The sequence below is a fragment of the Tachypleus tridentatus genome, chromosome 7 (assembly GCF_004210375.1).
Source record: "Tachypleus tridentatus isolate NWPU-2018 chromosome 7, ASM421037v1, whole genome shotgun sequence".
NCBI classification, from domain to species: domain Eukaryota; kingdom Metazoa; phylum Arthropoda; class Merostomata; order Xiphosura; family Limulidae; genus Tachypleus; species Tachypleus tridentatus.
In genome coordinates, this window is record NC_134831.1 from 125,368,618 (window position 1) to 125,396,468 (window position 27,851).

Below are 27,851 nucleotides of genomic sequence, written 5' to 3' on the forward strand. Positions count from 1 at the left end.
TTCAACTATAAAACATTTATTTTCCAGTCACCAAAATTAACATAAACAAAAACATTAATAATTTGTTTATTCATATAATACATAGACAAATAAAGTTGGTTACATCTTCATGTTTCAATAAATTATAAAATGTTAACATTAAAATGGTAGGCATTTTTTATTGTGGTATAACAATTCATGAAAACTGCACTGATGGCATACATTTTGAAGCGCATTAAATATCGTTTTTATCAGCTTGTTAATCGAAGCATTTAAAACCAAAGGGCACTTCTTAAAACAATCAACATCACCATGTTCTTACTTGGTATGGTTTATGTAAGTTATATTTGTTATTTCTTTCATTTTTAGAATCAACAAAAATATATACAACTTAAAAAGGAATAACAAAACATAAATTAATGGACTAATTTTACAAAATAAAATAATTTTATGTGGAAACTACAGTGAAGTTCTTCAAAGTGAAATGTTTTCAAAACTAAGTAATATTCCACTCCTGTTGAATAAAGGGAAAACTCTCCCCCAAGTTCTAAATTTATTAAAATGTACATCATTAAACCTCCATATTTTTAACAGCTCTTCTAGTAGAAACTAGAATGTAATAGTTACAAGTTAAAAACAAAACGTTGCATAATTTAAAAACATTTTATTATTCTACTGCTTTTAGGCTAAAATAGATTATTCTTTCCCACTTCTACATAAAATTTGCAAGGTTCAAAATGGAATGCATAATTGTTATAAAAAATTACAATTTTTAATGTTTCATAAAACAAGAGGTTGTAAAAAAAAATTGTGAAAATAATTAACGTTGAACTTGTTACAACCTCTATTAAGATACCGAGAATTGGAAAGTGGTTAATAGTATAGCTGTATTACATCATTTCATATAACCATTTTCCACTTTACGCTCTTGAATTCCTTTGGAGAAATCATAATACACCAATAACATAATTATCAACACCTATTTGATATCCACTACAATAAAAATATTTTTAAACTTTGTTTTAACTATACTGTAAATCCTTCCCTCATATATATATATATATATATATATTAATATTTTTGTAAAGCTACACAAGGGTTATCTGCATTAGCCATCTCTGGTTCTGAACTAAGAGACTAGAGGACAAACTAATTAGTCAACAAGCACCAACTTTAGGGCAACTTAAATCAAATAACAAGACTTTACTATCATATTATAATACTCCCATGGTTTCAAAGCATGGGGTGAAACTACGTGGCAAAAGGATACAAACTACGGATCCTCGATTTTAGGTCAAGTGTGGTGAATGAAAGGCTGTCCTCAGTATCACTTAAATATACACAAGATGGATCCTCTTGTCCACAAGATCAACATTAACTTACAAAGTGATCACCCAAAAAACAGCATTTGCATATCAATAAAAAATCTGCCTGACATAAGAGTTTTAAAGATAAATAATTAACTCTTAGAAACAAACCAGAAATTCACAAAAGTTACAGAACTTTGTATGTCTTTAGTGAAAACCATAACAAGTGATTTAAAAAAGGACAGTGAAATTAGTTGTTGCTATCACAAACAATTTATCATTTAAGAAAATACCATACATGAACCAACACTTTTCAATAACATTATCAACAGTATTTATTTACAATATACTACTGATATTATTAACACACTAAGGATTCCTATGACCAACAAGTTGTTAATCCAAATAATACCACTGCTTGTGAAAGTGTTAATGTGTTTTTTTATCTAATTGTTTGAATCTATATAACATATAAGCAATGCGTTTTTGCTGTGGATTGTCAGACACTAAGTGGCATTAGAACATTTAGCCACAGCATGAAACCTGTAATGCTCATGAATCATTTCCATATAATCATACCCAAGTTCTAAAGATAGAATCTGTTGAATTCCAAAACATTTACCAACATCCCTTCTGATACAACACTGTTTTCTCATGTCATTCTCCTTTTTATCACCAAATTTAATTTTCCTTTAAGTACATCAGTTCCTGATGTCTTGATACAACAATATTAAGCATGCTTGAATACAGGTTTGTTTTTCATTCGTTTTCATCACGAAGCAATCATGGGAAAGTTTAGTATTTTAATAAAAATGCCATTGGAAAATGCCAGCACTGATGAAGATAATCACTAAGTTTTATTTCTCTCATCTATTTGTGATGTTTTGTGTGAACTGAATTTTGTTGTCCATCTCTGAATTTTTTTTGCCCACGTGCAATTCCTGCCGATTTATTTCAAGATTTTATATTTCTACAAATATTCATGTAATTACAAAAATATTAATCCTGAAAAAAAATTAATAAATTCAAGAAGTTTGTCTTGATGTAATTCAGTCAATCAGTCATGACAATGTTCACTTTTAAAACGAGTGGTTGTTTTAATGTTAAACAGAACAGTACAGTTGTATAAATAAAACTGCACATTCATTAAGTTATACACTTAAGATGTTTTAATTCAAAGTAACAGTTTCATGTAACTTTGTCCATCTTTCAAACAGATGAATGTCTCTTAAATTCTCTTAATGAACAATATAAAACAGAATCTCTGCTCTTCCATAATGATGATAATATAGCTTTGTAAAAACTTTTCAATAAAGATAGAAATACAAATTCTGTCTGATAATTCTCTGTACTCTTCACAGAATGTATCAAGATGAGAAGCACAAAAGGAGGTAAAACATGACTCAATAATACCCGAGCATAACTAGGAGAGGGAGATTCCTTTTAGCATTGAGTTAGGTAACACCAACCTCAACAAAAAAAAGAAATGAAGAAAATCTCAGGGTAACCAAGATTTAACTAACACACAGCACATGAAAATGAGTGACAAAAAATCACTAACTGCACAACAAAAATCTGCTGAAAATCTCATGTGATTAAATGAATTTATCCAGTCAGTGTATATGCACAAAAACGTTGAAATTATGCAAGTTTAAAACAAAATTAAATTATCCAGATGTCTGTAATGTGTGCTGCCAGAAGAATACATGTTGAAAGTTAATGTCACCAATCCACACTATTCTTTGAGACAGTTTCCTACTCTTATATCTAAAATGTTAGAATAGTATATTTCACATGCTTAAGAAGATACCTGCATACACAAACACTTAAGTAATGTTATAATAACTAACTTTCTGTAGCATTGCTAATCAGACAAAGGCTCTGTGTTAGCAACTGGAGCTGTTTCTTCAAGAGAATTCTCCATTCCATCAGCAGAGGGACGCTGGAGGACCACCGAGTCTTCACCCAAGAGTGTACAGAGTTCTTCAAGTCTTCTCTCCATCTGTGGAACTCCAGTTAACTGGGCTTCTAGCCTCTCTTTTTCTTCGTGTAATGACAAACGAGTATGAGTGTCGAGTGGCTCCAGACTCCAGCCTCCTTCTCCATCAAACTGCAGAAGATGAGTATGGAACTGCCTGGAAATAGAAATCAATGGAAATTTACCACAAGTTCAGAAAAAGCAAATCTGTGCTCGACTGGAAGCTTCAAAGCACTACCTCTGACTTAGATGTTTCTTGATAAATATTTTGGGCCGCTAGTGCAGAACCTTCAACGTCACGTCGTCGTGTACATAAAATGTTGAAAAGCAGCTACAACCAACAACTTTGTGAAGTCCTAAAATGCAAAAACTATTAAAGTTACGAGACTATACACATTGTTGGATTACACCTACTAGCTCTCAATTATAGCCATGTTTCAACAACATATCATCAAAACAACTAATTTGACTAGACGAAGGCCCATACTAACGGCTTGAAATGTTATCTAAAATTGTTAAATGTTGTCTACAGAACTCCCTGATCAAGTAATCTTCTTCTCTGCATAAACACTTTTAAACAAGAGATAAAATGAATCTGAGAGAACCTTGAAAAGTGAGATTTAAATAAAACCTACTAACAAAATAGTGTGACATTTAATTAACAAATGTACAAATAATTCTTATGACTTTGTTTACTGCAATATTTCTACTAATATATTCTGGTCAAACAAATCAAATCTATGAAGTTTATTGAATCTCATCCTTGGTAACTTTTTTCATTCTGTCTTCATAGTTTCAAACCCACAATCGGTGTGTGAGGACACATCTGGACAATTAACTTCATAGCTATATTTTTGAGAAAAACCACATGTCGCAATGAAACATAAAAAAATTGAAATTATTTTTCAAGAAAATCAAAAAATAAGGTTTAATAAGTGACTTGTAGGATAAAAGCAAAATATTATTGTGTGGCTATTTTTGCTAATATAACTACCCATCAGACAGTTAACATCTTACAAATATATAACAAATGTACAAATACTTTTTATGGATCACTCTTCATCAAAACTTCAACCGTCTCGAAGTTCACACTTGTGAGAATGAAATCCTAACTACCATAGCAATTTTATTAGTTTCACCAAAAAACAGTTACAAGTCGAGGTTACAATGAGTAATAATGATTGTTTCATTATATGTTGTGGATTTGTGATACATACACAAGCCAACATGACCAAGAAAAATCACATAATGTAGCTTACAAAATACTTTTTCAGAATACAGACTAACTAAATTATTTTCCCAGTTATAAAATGAACTTAAAGTAACAGCAGGAAATTTAAAACTACACATATTTTTCACACCTTTCAATATTTAGCATCATTTACAACTCTGTCTAAAAGAAACACAGTTGTATTATACCTAATTCAAAGAAGCTATTGCTTCTTATAGATCAACAGTTTTGTCCATAAACCACAAAACAACATTCAGAATGCAGTAATAACAGACTGCATGTGAATTATAATCAACCTCAGTCATAAGTAAATAATACTGAATAATAAAAGAATCAAACTTACTTTGATCAAACCAAACTAAGCAATGAAATAACCAAAATTCTTTTGATCAAACAACACCAAACATTGAAAGAAGCAAAACTATTAACTACACAATAAACAGTGAGTAAAACAGCTTTTGATTACATAATACTGAACAATAAAAAGGCAGAAAACCTGCATGTTCATTACACATGACAGGAATGGAACTTAATGTTATTACAAAATGCTAAACAACAAGATAAACTTACCACAGAGAGGGACGATGTGTGATGGTCAACAGAGAAATATCTAAATCTTTTATAGCCTGATACATCTTGCTCTCAACATCAATAGAAACTGCACTGGTGCATTCATCAAGAAGAGCAAACTGAGGTCTATAACATAAAATATTTTATTCACATTTTAGTTGATTACAAAAATAAAAACAAAGAGTCATATCCACCTTTTTCTTCTCCCCAAGAGTTTAAAAACCTTTACCAGCTTTAACGAGCATTTGTATCAATAAATACCATTGATTAATACCTACTGATGACAAGGTTACCTCAATAAATACCATTGATTAATACATACTGATGACAAAGTTACCTCAATAAATACCACTGATTAATACCTACTGATGACAAAGTTACCTCAATAAATACCATTGATTAATACCTCCTGATGAAAAGGTTACCTCAATAAATACCATTGATTAATACATACTGATGACAAAGTTACCTCAATAAATACCACTGATTAATACCTACTGATGACAAAGTTACCTTAATAAATACCACTGATTAATACCTACTGATGACAAAGTTACCTTAATAAATACCATTGATTAATACCTCCTGATGACAAGGTTACCTCAATAAATACCATTGATTAATACCTACTGATGACAAAGTTAACTCAATAAATACCATTGATTAATACATACTGATGACAAAGTTACCTTAATAAATACCACTGATTAATACCTACTGATGACAAAGTTACCTAAATAAATACCATTGATTAATACCTCCTGATGACAAGGTTACCTCAATAAATACCATTGATTAATACCTCCTGATGACAAAGTTACCTCAATAAATACCATTGATTAATACCTACTGATGACAAAGTTAACTCAATAAATACCATTGATTAATACCTCCTGATGACAAGGTTACCTCAATAAATACCATTGATTAATACCTCCTGATGACAAGGTTACCTCAATAAATACCATTGATTAATACATACTGATGACAAAGTTACCTCAATAAATACCACTGATTAATACCTACTGATGACAAAGTTACCTTAATAAATACCACTGATTAATACCTACTGATGACAAAGTTACCTTAATAAATACCATTGATTAATACCTCCTGATGACAAGGTTACCTCAATAAATACCATTGATTAATACATACTGATGACAAAGTTACCTCAATAAATACCACTGATTAATACCTACTGATGACAAAGTTACCTTAATAAATACCACTGATTAATACCTACTGATGACAAAGTTACCTTAATAAATACCATTGATTAATACCTCCTGATGACAAGGTTACCTCAATAAATACCATTGATTAATACATACTGATGACAAAGTTACCTCAATAAATACCACTGATTAATACCTCCTGATGACAAAGTTACCTCAATAAATACCACTGATTAATACCTCCTGATGACAAAGTTACCTCAATAAATACCATTGATTAATACATACTGATGACAAAGTTACCTCAATAAATACCATTGATTAATACCTACTGATGACAAAGTTACCTCAATAAATACCATTGATTAATACCTCCTGATGACAAGGTTACCTCAATAAATACCATTGATTAATACATACTGATGACAAAGTTACCTCAATAAATACCACTGATTAATACCTACTGATGACAAAGTTACCTTAATAAATACCACTGACTAATACCTACTGATGACAAAGTTACCTTAATAAATACCATTGATTAATACATACTGATGACAAAGTTATCTTTTCAGTATTTTTTTTAAATGAATTATGAAGTTTATAGATCAACAAGATTCATTGTTTTAATACTTAGATGGTAAAGACATCACAAAAGCACAACATAAAAGAAACCTACTAATATGCATGCCTGTCAAACATACAAATGAACTAACCCTATACTTCTAAAGCCAAACAAAATCTATCTTACAGAGTGCCAAATTAAACATATGAACCAATGTATTCAAGAATAATATATGCTATTATTATATGTGTTAAATATCTTTAGTTTTCATCTAGCATGGCTGAAAGCAACACCTACAAAAGTCAGATGATGTATTAAATCTCTTTAAAAAAACGTTTGTCTGTTATGACTTAAAGAAAGATCTACAGAAGTCTGACAGCCAATACATTAAATATCTTCAATTTTTTTGAAAACACATTGAAATGTACACATTTAACAAATGTCCAGACATCTGGCTAAACAGAAAATTTACTTAAAAGAAAAAAATCAAATAGCATGTAAGTAAGAAAAGTATGGTTAATTCCTATACAAGAAAGCATTCTGGATCTAAGTACAACAGCACTGTAAACTATATCAGAATACATATATAAAAAAAACAAAACTGGTCAAACTTGTAAACATGCCAACCAAGGTTACAAAGAAAAACAATTGAATGGTACTGATGGATCTGATAAAACCAAACTTTAAGAATCCTAGTACTCATTCATTCTACACAGTTCTGACAAGTGTTTTTAGATTATACATTACACATACCATAAATACTTCAGCCTTGACTTTTACTCTACAAATCTAGTTTGAATCAATTGGACAAGGTTAGCAACCAGCCATGATAAATTCAGTCCAACTTTAATCTAGCATTTATAAAAGAACAATATTAAAAAGGAACTCTATACAAAACAAGGATATAATAAACAAACTCAAATGATTTAAACAAACAGAAAGTGATGCTGAAAGTTAATACTTGAACAAACTTTTAACTTCTAATTACACCTGCCCCACCCCAAAAAGAAAACGGTAAATCTGAACAAATTAGACAAAAAAGAAGAAAAATATCTTATATTATCTACTGATGATGAAAGTCAAATTGAGTGTAGGTCCAAGAAAACAGACTTAAAAGCCAAATACCTTGGCCTAATCTAACAAAAAATAAAAACAAGATAACAGCAAGCATCTATTTCTTTGTTTATTTTAAGGACAAAGCTACATAAATGTGTCACCTGAGTTTTACCAACCACAGATATCAAAACCTAAACTTCTGCATTATAAGCTCTCTAATTTGCTGTTGAGACACTAGGGTTACATGTGTATCTAAATACAAATAAGCATAATTAGACTCCCCCCCCATACACACAAGAAAAAAAACAAATACATATTGAATATTCTAACAATTTAACAAGACAAGTCCCAAAATTCATACACAAACTTGATAAAGTTGAAAATGGTGGTAAACTACACGAGGAAAGAAAAGTTAGATCAAAATGACTGAATGACTTGACTCAACCAGAAAAAAAATGTATTAGTAAATCCAAGTATAAATCAAGTTGTTAACTATGATATATACACAGTCCCCTAAATAATGCTTTCTCAAAATAAAGTAATATTGTTACCTGTGATAGAACAGTCTTGCAACACCCATTCTCTGTTTCTCACCACCAGACAATATATCCTTCCAATCTCCAATAGCATCCCAGCCTGTTCCAAAAGAAAAGCAAACTCCATAGTAATTATTGCTCATTTAACAAACAGTCCTTCATCTGGAAGGTTTCAGATATATTTCATTCATCTGCTTTAAATTTCTTCAAAAAGATAATGTTACAATCTGTCAGCATAGTCTAACACTTGTAACATTATTTGCAATTTAGAAAAAGAATCATGCTTCCATAATGATATAAATATGTAGAGCAGTATTTCTAACTGATAGGAATATCACAAAAAAATTTGGTGACTTAAATATGAGCACTTTGAGAAGTGTACAGCCTTAAGTAAATAACTTGGATGCCTGATCCTACAAAAATCTAAGATCTTGTCTTATTTGTTGATTTCAACAATAAATCACAAAGCAATGAAAATCTTAATAATAATTTGTAATATTTTCTCTTAAAGGACACTATGATAATATCCAAGACAAAAATAAAAGTTCTGGTTCTAAACCTCCATTAAAAATTAAAGTTTAAGAATTTGTAAAACTGCAAACCACATACATGATGATCTGTCATAGCTTTATGTAACCTATCTTCAAAGAAAGCCTGAACTCAATAAAAAACTCAAGAAATCAAATTATACGTAGTTAGAATTCATTTTCAATTAATTCAGTTTTCTTGGTCAGTCCATGTGTGTCTCTTGATAACAAGCCAACTGTGTGTTTATATACATAATGTCAGCTTTAGTGGCTTCTCTATAATACTTCTACTATTTTGTATGAAATTATAACATCTGCTGATATGACATAAACAGAAACATTACTGACACGTGAAATATGATTTTCTTTTTTATTACTCATGCAATGTTTTACTTAAATTTTTGCCTACAGTCCAAGTGCACTTAACTTCCAGTGTAAGGGTGCATGGTAAAAAAAGTTTTATTTTATTGATCTGGTTTGTTTTGAATTTCATGCAAAGCTACACGAGGGCTATCTGTGCTAGCCATCCCTAATTTAGCAATGTAAGACTAGAGGGAAGGCAGCTAGTCATTACTACCCACTGCCAGCTCTTGAGCTACTCTTTTACCAATGAATAGTGGGATTGAGTGTCACATTATAATGCCCCCATGGCTGAAAGGACGAGCATGTTTGGTGTGAGGGGGGATTTGAACCTGCAACCCTTGGATTATGAGTCAATGTGCCTTATCCACCTGACCATGCCAGGCCAGTTGTATTTGAAGGAACTTATTAACACTTATTTAATTTCTCTCTAAATTTCATACATCTTGAATGATAATTATGAGAACATATCACTTATACAAGTATTACTCATATTACTACAAGTATAATTTCTATCTACAACCTTGTACATTTTTCCTCTCAACATACCTCCTTCTCTGGTGATAATTGACTGAAGGTTGACGATGGCCAAGATATTTGCCAAATCTCTATCTGTCAGACCTTTTTCCTTCATATCCTTCACTGTATCAGGGTAAATAACTTGGTCTCTCAGAGTTCCCACTGACATGTAAGGTCTGGTAAATTGCAATAAGCAGAAAGAACACATAAGTGCATGTCTTTATAAAATATTATTAAATACAGGTGAAATTGTGTTCACAAACCCTGAGAAATGAATGTGGTCAACAAACTTTTGGAGCCTGGACTATCAAACAGACAAAACAAACAGTGTAAGTAAGTAGTGAGTACACAGTTAACATAGTACTTGTTTAATCAGTAACATGTGATCCTTACAAAATGAATTAGTGTCAGTTCAAAACAATCACTATGGGGTTATAACAGCAAATTCTTGGGATAAGACACAAGTACAATAAAACACATAACTATAAAAGCTATTCTTTTTCAATCATTGTCGAGCCATTGCGTACTAAAGTCAGCTTCACGAGTGGTTTGCCAATGACAGATTCTCTTCCAGTTTCATTTAAAAATAAGTTTGTAGTTCCAAAGATTTTTGTTCTGTTTTTTTGTTTATACATTTGTACATGTGGAATACAAGATTATACTCTCTGGACTGTCTAACAATAGTAAATATAACGAGTAAGACAATTACCTTATTAAAAAAAGAAAAGATAATAAGTGACCATATTCATACTTGAATAGTAATACATGCATTTATTTGTAGCTTAATGCAACTTTGTAAAATAAAAAAAAAAATATGTTAACAAAACCAAAACAAGAGCATAAGAATTTAAAGTAAAATGACTCTTTACAGGGTAATAAGTTCTCAATTAGAACCTTCTTACTCTAATGTAGCTACAGTAGTATAGAGGTATGTTTTAATATGAAGATTTGAAAACTTATTCATAAAGACACACAATCACTTTCATTATAATATTGCTTGCCCCCCCTCTGGTAGTTCAGCAGTAAATCTAAGAACTTATGATGCTAAAAGTCAGGTGCTGATACTTCCAGTGGGCAGAGAATAGGCTTTCCTTTGTATAGCTTTACACTTAACAACAAATGTATCACTTAATTTTAAATATAAATAAGTAATGTTTACAACACCACGTTTATCATGTTTTAATAACAATAATCACCATACTACACAAATTTTATATTCTGACATACCTCTGAGGAATATAGAACATCTGTCCTGTTGGTGGTCTTATTAAACAACCAGCGTATGTTGGCCAAAGCCCACGCAATATTCTGAATAAAGAACTTTTCCCACAGCCATTTGGTCCAGTGATTAACAGGTGCATCCCTTTGGTCATCTAAATTTAGAAATACAAAGCACACGAGTTTAAGATGCCTCTAAGTAGTTTTGTAATATCTATGGACCTTTTAGTCCCACTCACATGAACAAATTCTACACCAAAAGAGTCCATACTAAACTTGTACAAAACCTTGAACTTGTTTTATAAAGAATATTACATTGTAACAGTGAAAGCTCTACTAGCATATATTAATCTGTCCATTAGAATCTGCACAATACAGCTTTACCTAAAACATAAGGAAAAGAGTTTTTAAGCATTCTTTAGCTGTATATTTATTCCCACTGTAATTACTTGTATAAAAAGACAACACATCTATTATCCAAATATAGATAAGGTGAAATTGAAGTTTCTAAAGTTCTTACACACATATATATTATTATTATTATTATTATTATTATTATTATTAAGATATTTGAAACATTTCAAACTCTATCAGCAATTACACCCAATTACTTTTTTAACCAGTACTCACAGTAAATGACAAGTCTGGAACAACAACGTCACAGTTAGGAGTGATTATTGGCACATGTTCCAGTTTCAGGATACTGTTCTCTCTTTCAATAACTGTTCCTGTAAAAACATTAAGTAAATTTAACATACAGACCAACAGCAAGGAAAGCTTCTCAAAGGTAAAACTGATGGGGTTGGGAGGCAGCTGCCCCAGGGCCTCACAGTTGGACACTATAAAGCTCACTAGGAATGCATATCACTTAACAAGCTTAAATGGCTACTGCTTTTTCATGGATTCATGATGACATTTGTCACCTGAATCTCTTTTCCGGAAAATCAGCAAAAGTTAATGAACAGAATGAACAGGGGTCAATGACATTACTGAGCCCAGGGTGCGGACTAACTCTCAACGCCCACTGCTCACGGATGTAATTTGTGTACGTAATAAAACAACAAGCAAGTATTTAAAATCATTACATTATTTGTTAGTTTCTAATAATTGTTGAATTTTTGTCTTCAGCTTCTCCTCCTATATAAGGCTGAAAAGGTACAAAAAAGCAAAAAATAAGATCAGCAGTGTCCTTCACACACACTACAGATATTGTTTACCTTACAGAATGTGTCAAGAGACCTAGTTCCTCCCATTAGAATGTTCCTCAAACCAATGTACCATTTCCAGCAAATTGAACTGTTACAACAACACAAGTGCAATAAAATACCTCATGTAATTTAATTTTTGATACTGGTGCAAAAATGTTTTTTACTTTGTTGTTTGCATTTCTGACAGCATTGTTTCAGATTCATTGTGAGCTACCATATAGAAATGTTTTGGTTTTTTTAAATTTCTATCATAGCTAATCATGGCCTCTATGGTAGATGAATCCATGAATTTAGACACAAACTAACATCTTTCAGTTGCTTTTACCAAACCTGTCAAATCAACTGTTGCCTCAGACAAGTGTTGAGTCAATTATGATTTATTTTTTTTCTAACTGTAGACATTTAATTTCAGTTGTCATTGTTGGAAGACTAATAACATGCCTTTCAATGTATGAACACAGAAACAATTTTTAAAAATAACATTCCTGTTAAACTATCATACCACTATGACAATCAGGAAAAAGTGCTCTTATTCATTGTATGCAAGATTAGCCACAGCTGCATCTCTTCACTTATAAGACTCGCACAGAGTGACATGTCACAAAATAAAAAATATAGAATGTTTTAAAAATGTATATACACAAATAGTTTTTTAAAAAATAAAGCCCAAATTGGACTCAATAGCACTTCATTTTAAGCACAGTATGCATCTGCAACCATCTTCCATAAAATTATTATTGTTCTTCTGAATTGTTCAAAACATCCATAAAATATACATTTAGGCAAATATAAACAGCTTTAAGTATGAATGAAAGAAAATAAAATAATTCATAATTCTGATTTCATGAAAAATCACCCTTTAATTACTGTCCAAAACCAAAGTAACTGGATAAAGCTTACAGAAAACTGCAATAAAAGGTTGTTTTTTTTTATCAAGCTAGTGTTGTAGCAACTAGTATTTCTTAACCTAATTTGCTGTATAAGGTAGTGTCTCCCTCTATCAACTGAATGTACATGTGCTGTATACAGTGTACAGCTCGCAAAAATTCTGTGCATGTTTAAGGCAGCCTCAGTCAAAAAATTAAGTAACGGTACAATGCATTGCATTTGTGCATTACTTACTTACAATGCTTCATTTCATACACTTGTACACTACATGTACACAGATAATAACCATCTCTTTATCTCTACAATGTATTACTTTCAAATGAGTTGAACGTAACCTAGTACTCAGAAGAAAAATGTTTTTCTTTTGTGTTTGAAACATAAATAGACAAATAAAAGACCAACTAGGTGATACAAACCTTTGATTTCTGGCATGCCATTTATAAAAGTTAGTCCTTGTACTTTGAAAGACTTCTTACTCTCTCTTGTATTCAATGTAGCAAGGGTTCTTTGGTATTTGCCTTCACTAACTTCTTCAAATACTGTGAACATCTTCGATACTCGAGATGTGTACCCAGCTAACTCGGTGACCTGAGAAAACACTTCTTTCAACAAAATCACATACATAAACCTACAAAGAGTTCCCTTTCAAGCAATCTTTTGTTAGTATAGAGAGAAAAATATCTGAAGTCAGATAAAAAAAATGTATATATATATTAGGTAATTATAAAATTAAAAATAACTCTGATCCACACACATATCAAACTGGACAAAAAAATTTTATCTCCTAACATTTACAGATATTATAAAGCTTTTGTACTTAACTTAAACTTTCTATTTAAATTTAAACAAGTACACAATAAATTGGTAAATATGAATTTTATTTCATTTTTGCAAGTTTTCAACTACTGTGTGATAATATCATGAAGGTGAATTTTTATTTTTTTTTTTTTAATGCGAAGTGTTACCATCCAAACTTTGTTCATATACAAAATAAATACACTTATATAAATTAACTAATTCACTGCCTCTGGGACATACGTTTCCAATGGCTTCCACTCCCTGACGCTGCAACCGAGACAAATGTTTTCCATGTAGACGCTGTTTACACTTCGTCTGCTGGGTCCAGGTTCATCAGCTTGACTATCATCATCAGATGGAAAGCTAGCATTCTCTTATCTCACTACCTCTTCACACACTTGACTCCATTTCACTATCTTCTAAGCTATCCAAGTCAAGTGCATCCAGTAAATTTATATAGTAATTAGAATTAATACTCACTGCTCTAGCAATGTGGGTACAGTTGGCAAATAGTTTTCATACATTAGACTCCAGCATCTTGCTGGTTACTGAAGAGCTGAGCTGAAAACACTGAGAGAAACCACATATCAATGTCAGGCAGGATGCCAATAAATACTTTCCAACTTGTTTTACTCACTTCCACATTACAATTTATATGACAACGAGGAAGCGTCTGTTCCAGTTACAGCATGAGGGTGTGGGAGCACTGGAAAATATACGTCCTGGCCAAAGTGAAAGGGTCAAGTTACTTTCTTTTGTTTTAAATACACATTTTAAAGAACAACAAAAGGAGATATACTGATATTATATACCTCTTTGTAGGAGGACATAAGTCTCTCTACAGCATCTGCTCCAGCTATTAAGATATTTTTAGCAGTTGTCATATATTGTGTCCTTGTACTAACTCCATCATCTTTGTCTCCATTACCTGATGATATAAGTTCAGACTCAGCACTTAATAGTTTGCTATTTGTGTTAAAACATTTTTTTCCACTGGAAAGATAACTAACTGTACATATCAAATATCACAAAAAAAATACCTTTAAATAGTGTTACACCAAGTTCAGCTTTTGTTACATGTTCTCACAGCACATTTCTAAAACTGAGTATTTGGACAATACTTAACCTTTTCTTAGTTTAAATAAAATGATATAAAGTATTTCAAATTCTATACTACTTTATGAGAAAAACAAAAATAAAACCTACAATGCAGATCCTACAGATTGGTACTCTTTTTATTACAGCAAGTTACGCTGCCAAATTATATTTGTATCAGATCATCCCATAAGCAATGTTCAAAAATATAATACAGAAAGTGCATCATCATTTCTGTCTTTTAGAGGCTTTAATGACTAAAATATGTAGTATGACACGTATAAAAATGTTCAAATGAATAAAATAAACTAACCCAACTTCACTTTTTCATATCATTAATCAAATAAACCCTTATGAAGATGAATGTGTCTGAGGAGCACATTAGGTATATAAAGCTTTATGCATTTAAAAAGGCAATAGTGCAGCAGAAACTACATGAAACATTCAAGGTGTTTATGGTGCAGAGTTTCTCGAAGAAAGAAAATGTCGAAGGTGGTTACAGAAGTTCAGATCATGTGAGTACAGCTTAAGTGATGCACCACATTCAGGTCGTCCTGTTGAGCTTAATGATAACTTGCTGCTGGCTGCACTTGATGAAGGTTGTGCTGTAACAGTTGAAGAACTAGCACAGAAGCTTAATTCAACCCATTCAATAGTTCACCATCATCTGCAACAGTTTGAAAAGGTGTCAAAACTTGGAAAATGGGTTCCCCATGACTTAACAGAAGCCAATCTTAAAGCAAGAGCAGACATTTGCACTCTTGTGAAAGTAATTTACCTTTTTGGACAGGTTAGTGACTACAGATTAAAAATGGATATACAGGGTGTTCAGAAAGTCACTGTGCACTTAAATATTTATTAACAGATATGTTTCAATATAGAATACAGAAGGTAAATATGAATGACAATTATAAACAATGTTGAAAGTGACCTCTGTTGGCATCAATACAGGCTTGGATCCTTCTTATTTTGTTTCTAAACACCACTATCAGTTGCTGGCTTGAAATAGACTGAATGAATGCTGTTATAAAACTGCACAGTGACTTTCCAAACACCCTGTATTATAAAAATGTTAAGTACTGCAAACAATGGCTCAGTGCAGGTATACTGGCTAAAGCACAGCCCAAAATGGGCCTCTACCCAAGAGAAGTCTTGTTAAGCATTTGGTGGGATATTATATATGTAAAAACAGCTCATTTGGGTTGAGAAAATTTTTTATGTAGAGGAGTGAACAACGTTTCAACCTTCTTCGGTCATCATCAGGTTCACAAAGAAAGATGACGATGACTGAAGAAGGTGAAAATGTTGTTCGCTCCTCTACGTAAAAAATTTTCTCAACCCAAACGAGCCATTTTTACACATATATATTTTCTCTACAAGTGGGTTTTCTCAACATCACCGATTGGTGGGATATTGTTGGTGTGATCCACTTTGAGTTGCTGCCACTCAATGTAATGATTAAATCAGACTCTACTGTCAACAGTTAGAGTGCCTGAATGTTGCACTCAAAGAAAAGAGGCCTGTTTTGATCAATCATAAAGGTGTTGTGTTACACCAGGATAATGCATGACCCCATACAGCAAGGATCACATCTGTAAAGACTGAAGAGCTAGACTGGGAAAAATTTCCACATCCTCCTTATTCTCCAGATCTTGTCCCATCTGATTATCATCTATTCCAAAGTTTGCAGAACAATCTTGATGGAAAATAGCTTGGAACACATGAAGATGTCAAAACTGCCCTCTCTACATTCTTTCCCTTCAAACCTCAATAACTTTATAAAAGTGGCATTCAGAAGCTCCTAAATTGTATGCAGGAAGTAATTAATAATAATGGAACATACATTATTAATTAAATAACATTAAAAGCATTTGAAGTCCTTTGTCTTTTCTGAACCTAAAATCAAACATTACTCAAGGGATGACCTGATACATGCATTCAGACATCACTTTCTGCTACTACATTTTAGTAATCACAGTTAACAGTTCACCTGAAAACCATTAATCAAATGTTCCTGTGCATTTATTAACATTACATAATATTTTGTAAACAAAATAAAGCTAAAATTATTATGTACAAAACTTATCTAAATGTTTTTAAAAGTTTTGTAGTGATACATCAGACATGTTACACTTCATCAATGTTACCAAAGTTAATCTAAAAATTTTCTGTACAAGTTATATCTCTTCACTGTACATGTAATCTACATTTAAAATAGAAAAAGAACAAAAAACATGAATTTAAAATCACATGTACAGCATGCTATTATCAGTTAACACGTACATATAGAAGGAGATCACAGAATAATTAGCCTGGTAAGAACATCCTTGTCATTTACATTATGAAAACCACACACCTGCAGCCCAGGTCATTGTTTGTGTCAGCACTTAATTTTATTGGGATCAAGAACCTCAACTATTTGGAAGAATTACAGTCCCCTTATATTTTTACACAGACAAGGTAAAAAACATAAAACTTTTTAAAATTTTCTCAATGATTAACTTACTAGCTGCAATAATATTTGAATGTTTTCTACATCGCACAAATTTACCCCCAGTGCATTTACCATTGTCCAACAAAATCAAGGAAGTACATGATTTTGAAAATTCAAATCAAATTGCCACATTGTGAATTCTATAAAGTATGACAGAGTATCTTTGCTGCCACAGAAAAGAGTATGGGTACTGTGGTGTCAAATGAAAGTAACAGCATTAACATTACACATTAGTTACCCTAATAACTCTAAAAGTAAAACAGTTTTTCACAAACAAAACATCTATTTGTCTTTAATCAGCTACTAATATACTATAATCCAACATATACATTTATTCAAGTTCAAAGAATGTGTGTCACAGCGTATATCTGTTGTTAGAGCTTTGTTTCTACTCACGTGTATTTTACCATGGGATTTAGCAGTAATATAATTAAGTTAAAGGCACACTCTATCTCATTTACATGTATAAAAAGGTATAATTTTTGTGCTTCAAATTACAAAATTCTGAGCAGCACAAAAAAGTGGCATTAAAAACTAATATTGATACTTGAAACACAGTAATAAATGTATTAAAACAAAAATCTTACTGGCATTACTGACAAAATGTAACAAAAGGTACAACATCTGGGTTTTAATAAGACAACAGGAAAACTGTGCTCACCAAATTACCATGGATCATCAGAACCCAACAAGGAAAATGTAACGATTTATGCACACGTACATAAATGTAAGAAGCCTGAATACACAAGGAAAACTTTATTCACAGTTGAACATATGAGACAGAGAGAGAGACGTATAATGTTACTGTTATTTTAATATAGGTATTAATTATAGCCATTTCTCCAATAAACTTTAATTTATATAAATAGCTTCCTCTGTTCACAAAATGCAAAAGAAAAAATGGGATAAAATTAGAAGTTTATTTTTTTCACATATGGTAAACTTAATGGAGTCCTGCTTACATCTACACATCTAATGAGCAGTAACTAGCACACATGATGACACACTAGTTGTATATGTTTCCAGGTCAAAGCTACTTTAAATACTAAGCTTTAATCATATGCTAAATATACTTAGCAAAGCGTACACATAAATACCAAGTAACCACAGTGTTTCAACATGATGCCTAAAGCTGTAAATAAAGCTAACACATAAACTGAAATACATGTACATATGTAAATGTATGGATGCATGTACCAAAAGCACCTTGTTTTCCAAATTGCTTCAATATATTCTAAATGAATTACTTCAAGATAAAGCAATCAGTTTTTTGATGTAGGTGCCACTCCTAATCTTAATAAAATATTAATAAAATGGTCAAGGAAAATAATCATTCAGAATCTAATTCATTACAAAGTTAGTTTTGGAAATTACATAAATTAGGTTAAGAAATTATAATACATGCCTGGTGCAAATTCTCATAAGAATCATGTTAGGATCAGAAATACAAGAAAAGGATGGGCCCAATACATGTGACAGATATTGTAGCAACCGTTTCACACATGGGGAAATAACATTTCCAACCTGTAAAAAAGATAATGTACTCTCAAAAAGTCAAGATTTTGTTTATCAATACCATGAATTTTGGAGAGTTTGTGGTCCTAACCCTACTGCAAATGCATAGTTTATTATTATTATATTGGGTATTAACCTGTAGCTCATTCCATTTGTATAGTTAGTTGTCTATACCATTGATGAGCAGGGCTGATGGGAAGAGAAGGCAAGAATGGCAGCTGCCCCATGATCTGGTGCCTATAAAAGGGCCTAACAGAGGGATATTTCAAGAATGGCAGCTGCCCCATGGTCTGGTGCCTATAGAAGAGCCTAACAGAGGGATATTCCAAAGCTCACTAGAAATACAAACAATTTAATGAGCTAAAAAGTTACTGCATTTTCCATGGATTCATAAAGAAATGCATCACCTAAATTTCTTTTGTGAAAAACTGGCAAAAGTTGATAAATATAATGAAAGAGGAACCAATGATATCTATAACCTAGGGCCTAGTCTGATTATCAACACCCTTGTCGATAAGCCTTATCTGTAATAAGCAACATTTTCTTAACAAGTTTGCATACTAATTACTTTTTTTATCTTGTCTTTCAGCTGTTGACCTGCTGAATAGAATTCTGGCCCTATCAAATACAGAAAATAATCCTTTAGCACTTCTCTGAAGAAGCTAAAATGTACGATGAAAACTAGCTAGTAATTAGTACCGAAATATGTATACAAAAGTTACTAATTAACATTACACTTAAAATGATTCTACAGGCTACTAACCACAGAAACAATTAATACAAGTCAACACAGCCTTGCTATAAGTACTGAATCATTTTGTTCATTTATACTAATGCAATAAAACAAGTGCTGTCCAACTGGAATCAGAATCCATTTTTGGTACATAAATAAAGTTAATCTACAAGTCAGTTTGTGCTGGCCTACCTCTGACAGTGACATTTATTAAGAATCACATGGGAAGGGACTTGTATAGGTCATTTGTATACTCAGCAGTTCACCCAGATCACTGTTCAAGCATAACTAAATCTATACAAGTATAAATGCGTGTGTAAAAGTTGCATTAATACAAACACTAGGCAACTATCATAACAATTTTCAATCATTCTACCATATGCTGTATCTATTATGATACACGTAACAGAATCTAAAGTAACAACAAAAACTTCACAATTATTACTTACCTTGCACTCTTATCTAAGCCTACATCTAATACTGAATAATAGAGAAACAGCAACAATTGTAAACATCTTTAATGAACACTTCAGAATTATACATTTTCCTCAAATCTATGAAAATAGCATAATGAATAATCTTTAGAACAATTACTTTTTAAAAATACAATGAATTGTGTTAGTAAAGTTATAAAACATTCAATGAAAATAAATAGAGAAAGAACTATTTGAGTAAAGCTAAGGGGAATGTGTTTGAATTTCTACCGAGTCTAAGATTTTCATTCATTATGTGTGGACTTTCTTTTATCAAAAGTTTTGATCATTACACCCAAAGTTAGAATGAAAACGTCTTCTAACGAAATGTGGTGTAATGATGTTTCATTATGAGATTATGTAGGAGAGTTAGGTGGAGTTTGAGGTACAAGTCCAGTTCTGTTTAGAAACTACATTGTGTTACAAGGCATGTATTTGTAAGTGGTGAGAAAACCTAGACGAACTAGAGGTCTGAGCACTATTGATTAAGCCTTGGAAATTAAGAGATGTGAGACATGTATTGCTTTGTGACTGGTATCATTAATGGAGTATAAGTACAGGTTCCTGTTAGTGTATTGTCCTACAGATTTATACAATCTCAGCACTGGAATGATATTTATACACAGGTGTAAAATAAATCATAACATACCTACATGCCATCTTGTAACTACTTACATCCAAATACAGCTCTATCTATGTATAGGCAGTGGTGAAACCTGCCTGATGCGAGAAAGTTCCAAATCATGTTGTACATTTGTCCTGATTGCTTGTTTATTTGAAGAGAAAAAAAAAACCTAAGAAAAACTTAATAAATGAACATTTAAAATGTGTTGATTTTGTAGGGGGAGGGATGTGATTTTATTTTGGACAGATAAATCTTTTATGCCACTTAAACATTTGACAATTTTGGGTGGAACTTGAAAGAAAGAAAAAAACACTCATGCATATAATCCATTATAACACCTTCTGCACAACGAGGTTTAAACAAACCATACAGCACAGTGTACAAGTTTTCAAGAATCACAAATTAACCACCTAATAATAAAGGAGGTTTCAGTGCAATACTTTCAAGAATATTACACATAGACCTGTGAATACATTTTAATAATAATAAAATTTGTAAAAAAGTATTCAGCTGGTAACAAGAATGAGTGATGATATTAAGAGAAAAGATTCTACAAGGCAAGTATCAAATTCATCAACAGAAATTACCATTTTCTGTCTGTTGTTTTCCAGTCAAAACTGGAAGAGATATGATAATCATTCCCACAGCACTCCAACAGTACTTCATGAGAAACTGCTCAAGCATGACATAGTAAAGACGTTTGTTGAAAATCAGATTCATCTGTCTGGCAAGAGACCTATAGCTCCTCTGTAGCATCGTTAGCTCAACCTTTCAAAAGAAAATCATACACTGTAAATTTTATAGTTAAATAATAAAAACAAAATGTTAAAACCCTTTAAATCTTAAGTCTTTCTATAACTACCTCTTTCAGATACTAATATCAAACTCAGCATACAACAGTGTAGCACAAAAATGTTGTTACAGCTGGGCTGAAAAAACCCCAAAAATTAAAAGTAGGCATAACTACAAGATCAGGTTTAAACTATCTGCTAACTGTCTTGTATACATGTGTTTATGTACACACACGTATCTGTACACATACATACAAACATATACAGGGTTCACTGCATCTTATAAGGAAGAAATACAGATGCTAATGCAACAGCAAATCACTACAAATATGAATTGTGACACCATGAGTGACAGGTACACATACATATACAGAGTTCATTGCATCTTATAAGGAAGAAATGCAGATGCTAATGCAATAGTAAGTCACTACAAACATGAGTCGTAACACCATGAATGATAGGTTTGATCTCAATCTATAGATCTGATTTGGTTTGTGGTAAATTGTCCAATCAATGTGCAATACTGCCATAGATAGATTTTAGCAAGAGGAATACATCACAGCCATTTCTACAGAAGGACATTCATTCAGTGAAACTACTACACAATGCATAGTCAAAAGACATGGCACGCAAAATAAAAGGACCTTCAACATTCTTCACTGAGGCAAACAAATCTCACACAGCAAAGCATTTAAGGAAGCATCAGACTTTTAAACTATACCCAAAGCCAGTTCAAAGCAATGTCTTCTTCTACACAGTGAAAACTATGATTATGACCTCAAATAGCAGCTGTTGTAATGGTGCTAGGCACATCTTCTGTTACCATTTATAAGATAACCACAGATATCAAATCAACATAAACTCATAAGTCAAAACTTAACACTTTTACAACTCCACATCAAAATTAAGATTTTTTCATTAAGCAAAATGAATCAATATCATAGTAGTTCCATTTAACAGCAAGCATAGTCTTCCAATACAACTCCAAAAAACTAACAGAATACCTAATCCCCAATAGAGCTCCAAGGGGTTACACAGCATACTTAATCTCCCAACAGAGCTCCAATGTACTGATAGAATACTTAGCCACCTATAATGACTCAAAGAGACTTGTGTCTTTGGTTTGTTTAAACAAGGCCTTGGAAGCTGGCATCTAGAGGCAGTGAAGTGGTTATGATAAGTCTTTCAAGATGAATGATCTAAGAATTTCAATGGCAGCACAAGACCTGTATAAACATGTTTATATGTTTAAAGATGTATAAAGTGTACATGAAATACTACTAATACATGCAGACCTGCAGATAAAAACAGCTCTTACTCTAAGATGGTTATATTTAGGATTACACAGGTATACAATACTGAAGACGCAGTGTTTTACAAATTAAAAAATGGCTGGAATTGGTAGAGAAGGCACTAACAGAAGACACAGTCTCTTCTCTTAGTAATTGCTATATACTATATAATGTTTCCAGAAATTCTTCCTTCCCCTAAAAATTTAGTTAGCCCTTAGTGTACTATATGTTTGTGCATTTATTATACTTTTAGGCAAAAATCACCAAGATAAAAATATTGCTATTATCTTCTCTTGTGAAAATAGAAAGAAAAAAATTAGACCCCAGTCACCTCATATTCTTCAATAAAAGTCTTTCTATCAACCCCCTATAAGGACCCAATCTCCACATTATTATCAACAGTAAGATGCTTAAAAATTCCTTGCTGCTATTCTGAACATTAAGAGACACCTGATACGGAACATAACCTAACTTAAGATTAATCTTTAGTTACTCTTACGCTATCGGTATTTATGTGGTAAAAATCTATAAATATTATCCTGTCTGTCAATTAAAACACTAGCATAGATGTGTAGTACAAATAATAAAAATCTTCCGAGAGTTACAGAAGTATAGGTAATTACAATGGAGAAAAGAAAGACAAAGAAAATTAAAAAAATATGTTTATAACCCCAACACTGTAACATAAACATACATTTAGATAAAATAAAATACTGCATATCATGAAGCTCCTCAAATTCTAAGTTGGAAGAACTGGATCTATTTCTGTAAAATACACCATATAAATTATCTGTTTAAAAACCTAACTTACATAATATATCAAAAAATGGTGTTAATAAAAATTACTGGTGTCTTATTCTTTAATATTTTTCAAAAAATATTTTGTTTTTTTATAACACTTTATTGTTTTATTTGATATATTAGGAAGAAAAGGTTCACTTCAGTGTTTGCTATCCATTTACAATGTACATGTTCATGCAGTTACAATGTACATTTTGGAGTGAAACTGATAGATGTTGTTTAAGGGTAAGCAGCCTTCTGTTACATGATCATATCTCTGTAACGCATGACATAATTTCTCCAAATGCACAAATTAACAATCAAAACATATGGGTAAAATAAAAACAATGTCAACAAATTTAAATGTATATATAAAGTACACATGTACCTGAAAGATCACTGTACACCTACCTGTATATATATTTTGCATACTGATATAAATAGCTATTAGTTGTTTTAATGTTTTGGATTATACACAGATATACTGCACAGCAGGTACAAACTTGCTCCTACCAATAGCTGTGGGCTGAGAAATGTGTACAACTCCCTCTGCAGACACAACTTCCTAGATTATTAACCCGTTTTACATGTTAGCTGAGATCTAATGATAAAGAAGTTGTCTTTTTTATGGATTTATAGCTCCAGTAATACTTGTGTAATAAACAATCAAACATCATTTACTTCAAATTTGTAGATTAATTATATTTTATAACAGCAGCACAAAGAAGCAACTTGGCATCTTTTCTCAGGTAAACACCATATTTTACGAAGACTGATGAATTCGCTTCATTCTTTCTCTGGTGTTATATCTACGGGAAGCATTTTTCACGTTACAACTTCTAAATAAGGAATGTGTACATGATGGGCAGTAACTGCAAAATCACACCAAGTATCATTTTTATACTGACCACATGGGGTATGTCCTAAAGGTAGTTAAAAACCACAGTAAATGGAACAAACAGTAGGAAGTCTTATTACTGGATAAACTAATTTTGACACGTTCATAAAATAACAGTTTGAAACATTGAAGCTCCTGGTCCATCACAGCCCTTCCATCCTTTAAACTAAATTAAAATAATTTTAAAAAATAAAATAAAAAATCTTAAATCCAGTCCTTACGATTCATAAACATATAAAACTTTTTCTTAAACTCACCTAAATGTACTGCCTCTACAACATTTGAAGGCAACTCATTTCAAATGCCAACCACCCTGTTAAACAAATGAGTCTTAACTAAAGATGGCTCCTACTCTGCCAAAATTTATATTTTTTGTCTCCTAGTCCTACTATTCTCACTGTTAAATATGAAAGATATGCAACAATGCTATTATTTAATTTTACAATCTTGAACACTTCAATCAGATCCTTCTAACTCTTCTTTTTTCAAGAGTCATTTTCAGTTTCAATCTGTCCACCAAGACTTCTAACAAACTGTTCCATTTGATGTGAAGTTGCTCTAACTGCTACCACAAAACTGTGTTCTTTCTCTTTCCTTCAAATGTACACATTGTGAGAGATAGCACCAAACCTTGTTTTCTGCACTGGAAATCTGTGAACCTAACAGAAATGCTCACTTTTTGTACACAGTGAAAACGTGTGTATCAGTATTGACAAATACTTTCTACACTAAACTGCATAACCACTTACAATAAAAACATATGTAAAATTATACCCATCTCACAACAAAAGTAGTGTTGTTATGTCACTCAACCTTGTCTAGTTTCTTTTCTATATACCTCAGACACTTCACTATCTATTTTGTGATTTACAACAATTATGACCTGTCACAATCTTGTTTTGTCAATTCTAACATAATGGTTGAGATTGAGTTATAATATTTTAAAGTGTTGTTAGGAGAGTGTGGAATCACTTCCAAACTTAACAACAGAATTGACAAAATGACAACTGCATGCTGGCTGAACTTCATTCCTGCTGAACATGTATGGCATGCTTTGGGAATATCCATACTTGGCAACAGAGATTAGATTGCCATGGAAAGATGCATTTCAGATAAGCACTCAATAGCACTTCATTTAGACTACAGTTGTAAAAATTTCTGAACACCAATATTAAATATACAACACCAGTGTCATACTGTCCTCTCCAGTTGTGGTAACCACACCACACACTTCAGTGAAATTTTATGAATTGTAAAGACAGCCACCTATTTAGCCCTATACCAAATACTAACCTACACATGTATACATAAAAAACCAATAATTCACATTTCAGATCACTTGAAAGACCATCATATGCATCATATACAGGGGTAAAGTGACCGAGATTCATTTCTAACTCTGGTTTTTGAATTATTTTAACTAAAATATTCTAAATTCTAATTATTTTTAACTTTTTTTTATTGATACTTTATAGAATATGTATCTTACCCATCAAAAGTTTCACTAATAAATTTATATTTAAGTCCAAACATACTTGATACAAAAGTGACATACCTCATGTCCTCCATAGAAAGCAATCTCTTCAGAATTAGCAATAAGTCGAGAGTGAATGAATCTTAAATACCCTTTTCTTTTCTCCTCTTCTGCTACAAGTTTTCCAAACTTTGGCGAGAGTTTCCTGAGAATGTGTCCTGTTAAAGAGACCATTGCTCCTCCTAAAACATTTCCAGCTACACTAAATGATCCCATGCTTCTGGCCATTTTAAGCAATGTGAAATTAATAATCACAACATCTAAAAATGGCTTGGTGATATGGGAGTACAGGTGAGCAACAGACTGAGAAAACGTTGTAATATCATCTGTCAGACAATGGTCTGCATTTTCTAAGCGACCATCTAAATTACTTACTCTGTAATAAGTCTGGTTTTTAAAATACAGATCATAGGCATGACGAACCAAACGAGTACGAAATGCTAATGCAAGTTGACTTTCCAAAAACCGTATAAGACTGTTGATAAATGTGGCTGGTATTGCCACCAGGAGCCACTTGGTAAGTTGCAAGGCAAATTTTGCGATATCCTTCCTAACTATATTTTTAACAACATGACCTTCTAGCCTTGCAACATAGATTGACAAAAATGACCTGGTTATCAAAGACAGAGTATGTAAGCCAAGAAGACCCATCTCTATTGACTGTACTTTGGGGATCATTATCCTGATTAGTTTTATAAGCTGTAGCAGAAACTGCTTGTTGAATGCTGGTGAGAACTGTAGCTTCTGTAGAGTCAACGATTTACTATCCCTTCTTGACTTTTTCTCAAATGTTTTAAGTGGTTCTTCAATTTCCTCATTTTCAGTTAACAACTGATTTTTTTCCAAGGACCTAACTGGACTTGTGCTACAAATTTTTTCTTGTGCTTCTCTAGCTTTATTCCTAACTATAGTCAATGAACTACATAAAATTGGATACCCAATTCTTAAAGTGTAGACTGCAAAAATAGCTACAGTCATTCCCCTTGTGATAACTTCTGGGTGGACGTTTGCCTTCTCTGCTGTCCGATGGATTAACTTCGACATCGAATTCACCATGACTAATGTTGTATAGTGAAATGTTTTCTAATACTACTATATTACATAACTTACAATAACAGAAATTTCACAGGCTGTCAGGACTTCAAAATTATACGGATACAAAACATATTTTCATGTTATTGTGGATAATTCAATAACAGGTTCAAAATAAAACACTTCACATATTGAGCTTATAAATTTTTTACAGGTGTCATTACTTTCACACTTATAACTTTCTACTTTTCTTTACCTTCGATTCACACAGAATATAAGATACTAATACGGAAAATTTCTGCTTAAGGTATCCACGATCGCACCAGTAACACCCATGTCATGCTTCGTAATGACGGATTACAGAAAACATATGTGCGTATATATATACATCCCTTGAATGCCGCAGTAACTGAATAAAAAGGTCAATGAGCAACTTCGAGAACAAGTTTCTAATAATAATACGTACGGAGCTGCTTCCAACAGTCAAACAATATCGGTTCGGCCACTAAGTTAAGAGTTTACATCCACAAATGTTAGTCGTATGGGATCATCATACTTCTGTTAAGAGCAAACCATTCGACATACAGTTACACCTCACGAAATACATCTGTGTCACGTCCCACTAACACTTACGACGTCAATCAATATTTTCACTACACTATAGCTGAACC

The 27,851-nt window shown here is 32.2% G+C and overlaps 1 protein-coding gene across 1 annotated transcript; it reads right to left on the reverse strand.

Moving 5' to 3' along the window:
• On the reverse strand, positions 1-27,584 carry LOC143256528 (ATP-binding cassette sub-family D member 1-like). Its single transcript, XM_076513873.1, has 10 exons — positions 26,170-27,584; positions 21,441-21,621; positions 14,731-14,846; positions 13,537-13,708; positions 11,655-11,752; positions 11,034-11,179; positions 9,837-9,982; positions 8,416-8,500; positions 5,066-5,191; positions 1-3,421 (listed from the first exon to the last, which is right to left on the reverse strand). The coding sequence occupies exons 1-10, from the start codon at positions 27,202-27,204 to the stop codon at positions 3,151-3,153; spliced, it is 2,376 nt and encodes a 791-aa protein (XP_076369988.1). The 5' UTR covers positions 27,205-27,584; the 3' UTR covers positions 1-3,150.
• Positions 27,585-27,851: the final 267 nt, after the last annotated feature.